Source organism: Seriola lalandi, unplaced genomic scaffold (assembly GCF_002814215.2).
Source record: "Seriola lalandi dorsalis isolate HSWRI2012SDOR001 ecotype SW California unplaced genomic scaffold, Sedor1 jcf7180001957392, whole genome shotgun sequence".
In the NCBI taxonomy this organism is placed as follows: Eukaryota; Metazoa; Chordata; class Actinopteri; order Carangiformes; family Carangidae; genus Seriola; species Seriola lalandi.
The window spans coordinates 1-3,350 of record NW_019428061.1 but is presented as its reverse complement, the minus strand read 5'-3'; the positions used below and the strand labels follow the sequence as shown (position 1 = coordinate 3,350).

At 41.0% G+C, this 3,350-nt stretch overlaps 1 protein-coding gene across 1 annotated transcript; it reads left to right on the top strand.

The window, feature by feature from the left end:
- The first annotated feature begins 1,035 nt into the window (after nucleotides 1–1,035).
- On the top strand, nucleotides 1,036–3,175 carry LOC111652813 (GTPase IMAP family member 7-like). The gene is made up of 2 exons (XM_023403230.2): nucleotides 1,036–1,429; nucleotides 1,980–3,175. The coding sequence occupies exons 1-2, from the start codon at nucleotides 1,408–1,410 to the stop codon at nucleotides 2,906–2,908; spliced, it is 951 nt and encodes a 316-aa protein (XP_023258998.1). The 5' UTR covers nucleotides 1,036–1,407; the 3' UTR covers nucleotides 2,909–3,175.
- Nucleotides 3,176–3,350: the final 175 nt, after the last annotated feature.

The window sequence follows — 3,350 nt, the reverse complement described above, 5'->3', positions numbered from 1 at the left end:
TGAAACAGGCAAAGTATCAGTATAAGGGAAACCATGGTTATATCCTCATTCTAGGCAGACATTTATAGTAAAAGAAATATATTTCAATAAACATAAAGCTTCTGTAATAATGATGCTCTGTGCTCGTACTTTACTGTGAGAAATCAGATCAAACTGGAGGTTTCATGTCGCAGTTGCTCCATAATTCAAACCGCAACCAAAAGCAGTTACATGATGCAGACGAGAAGCAAGGCTTCACATCATCAGTTACATCATATCTCTGAAATGATACACACTTCACTGGAAAAGCTCAGCTGTACTAGATACAGACTTGAAGCCTCACGTAACATCACTGCTGTAAATGTGTTGGATCGGAACTGAAGGAGTTTTTGCTGTTGGCAGAAAAACCCCCCCCCCACGGTCAAACCAGTCGTCCAGTATCAAAGGCTTTTATTTTGAAGGCATGTTTACGGGTACCTTCTTCCTTGTGACTAGCACCCCATGTTGTAGCCTAGTTAGCCAGATGCCATATAGACCAGCAGACACACGTCGATACACCTGTGAGAACCACCTTTGTATGTCGCCTGGGATTAAGGTTGTTTTTTGTTGAACCTGCCTTTATTGAGACACTCCGAGTGAGTGTTTTTCGAAGGAACACACCATTATCATGTCCAGTCAGGCCTTTTACAGAACGCTACCATAGCACACCAGGACACCTTTTACTGAAGGCGCTCTGAGCTCTGTTGTGTTTAATGGACAGGAAAATACAAAAATGTCAATGACTGAATTTTGTATTTGCTTTGCATGTTGGCAACTTTGGTTTACAGATGTTAAGAATGTGAACCATTGGTAAACTGCTGACCTTTGGGGGAGCATTATACCAAGGAGTCCATTACACATCTGGGTTTTATGGTTATATTGTTGTTTAGGAGTTTATCTACATCCCTGCAGAGATTTAGTGATGCACTCCCTTCCAGGAGGATGTAAGCAATAAAAGTGAAACACAGAGGGAAAGGTCTTAAGGTTAACAGATGGTAGTTATCATATTTCGGATATAAGCAGCTCAGGTTCTGTCATTCAGTGAGAGACTTCATGTACCCAGCACCAGATCTGTCCTTCGTACACGAATAAACCAGCCAAATTGAAGTGTTGACTTGTGGGTCTGATTTGTGCACTTTTCCATTTCTCTGTCACAAGAAATCATCTTTTCAATAGTGTATCGATATATGTTGCTTCATGACTGGGTGTGGCAGCAGTCGTCAGTTTCATGTCTGATTTCAGGTGTGACAGCTCTCAGCTGTGGGAGGACGTGACGTGTCAAAGGGAGGAGACAGGAGCAGGTTATAGAGACGAGATGATCATGAAACTATTGACTGCCAACACAGCAACAGAGACAAGACTTCACCGAACGGCCCGTCAAAGACAAACATGGACAAATACATGTTATTGAGTAAGTACATTTACAACTTTAACTGCAGCATTTAATTTGAAAGGTTTAACTTCCTGTTCTGTAGTAACTTTAAGTGTCACTTTGACTTTAGATAGAGCGTGATGAAGCTGTGATTAATGATCATGAAACTAGTTTTACTCACTGTTTATTTGAACGTTATTTCTATATTGAAACTATATTTCATGTCTTTCGTCTGATCTGGAAAGATATGTTGAGTCTACAAATATAAAAACTATAAGGAAATGCTGTCTGTCTTCAGCGGTAGCTTCAACCCAACCTGTTTCCTGTCTGTTAACTTCCGTCAACTTCCTTAATGAAAGTTCAGTTAGAGTTTAGCTTTAGACCCAGAGTCAACAGATCCCCTCACTGTACGATCCAGGGTTCAGACCTGTGTCGCCCAGACAGGTCTGAAAACAACAAGACAGCACTTTGTTTTCAGGGGGTTAAGTGTAGAGTTTTATAGAGGTTCTGATGATGCTACAGTGGTGATGTTTAATTTAGAGTTTGTTCTTTACAACATCAATAATGTCTTTGTGAAATTCCTCAACAGAGTCAGAGGAGCCAGACTTCAGGATTGTGCTTGTTGGGAAAACTGGAGCTGGGAAAAGTGCAACAGGAAACACCATCTTAAGGAAGAAGGTTTTTCAATCTGAATTGTCTGCTGCCTCAGTGACATCAGAGTGTCAGAAGGAAACAGGAGAGTTTGAAGGTAAAACACTGGAGGTTGTTGATACTCCAGGTCTGTTTGACCCCAATAAATCTCAAGAGAAGGTGACGAAAGAGATCGTTAAATCCATGTCAATGGCTGCTCCTGGTCCTCATGTGTTCCTGGTCGTGATCCAGTTGGGAAGGTTCACAAAAGAAGAAGAAGAAACAGTGAAAATCATTCAGAACGTGTTTGGAGAAGAGGCAGCACGTTACACCATAGTCTTGTTCACCCGTGGAGACGATCTGGAGGCAGATGGAGTCTCTACAGAAAAAGTAATTGGTAAAAATAAAGCTCTCCAAGACTTCCTCAGTCAGTGTCATGGAGGATACCATGTTTTCAACAACAGAGACAAAGATCCATCTCAAGTCCGTGAGCTGCTGGAGAAGATCAACACCATGGTTGAGAGAAATGGAGGAAGCTGCTACACCAATGAAACGCTCCAAGAGGCTGAGAGAGCCATAAAAGAAGAAATGAGATGTCTTAAGAAAAAATATCCAGATCTGACCTTCAAAGAGGCAAGAAGAAGGGCAGAGAAAGATAACAAGTTCACAGAGAGAGTACTGGCTGGTGTTTTTGGAGTTCTCGGAGTAGCTGGTGGAGCAGCTGGTGGAGCAGCTGCTGGAGTAGCTGTTGAAGTAGCTGTTGGAGCAGAAATTGGAGCAGCAGTTGGTCTTGTGGGGGGTCCAGTAGGAGCTGCAGTAGGAGTTCTGGTAGGAGCTGCAGTCATAGGTATCGCTGCAGCAGTGAAAAAGGCACGTGCTAAACAGTGATATGTAATATTAATTAAAGATCATCTTCAGCTCATTACAACATTATTAAAATTACATTAAGGGAAAATAATCATGGTAACTGTGTGTAACTTTGATTTGATCACATCTCGTTAATTTTTCTGCTTCTGTTCTTGAACGCATCATCTTCACCAGCAGGTAGTTTTCTGCTAATGTTAGAGATCATCAGCATTTTAGTTTCACTAGAAGGACAAACTGCAGGTGATTTGTTTGAATGATTCATTAATAAAAAGTTTAATCTTGAATAAAGTTTGTTTTCTTGTGCTGTCAGAGGAGGTGTTGTAGAGAAGGAAAGTTTTAAGATGAATAAGTTTGTAGTAAAGATCGTAGAGATGTTTCTGTGTTGGTAAGGTGAGATTTAAAGCAGGAACAACAGTGACATGTTGGTTCATATATCACATGTATGTTATCTGTGTTCTCTCAT

Coding starts and splice junctions, on each gene's coding strand:
- LOC111652813 (XM_023403230.2), top strand. CDS start 1,408: ATGGACAAATACATGTTATTGA. Junction 1,430..1,979: donor GGACAAATACATGTTATTGA/GTAAGTACATTT, acceptor ATTCCTCAACAG/AGTCAGAGGAGCCAGACTTC.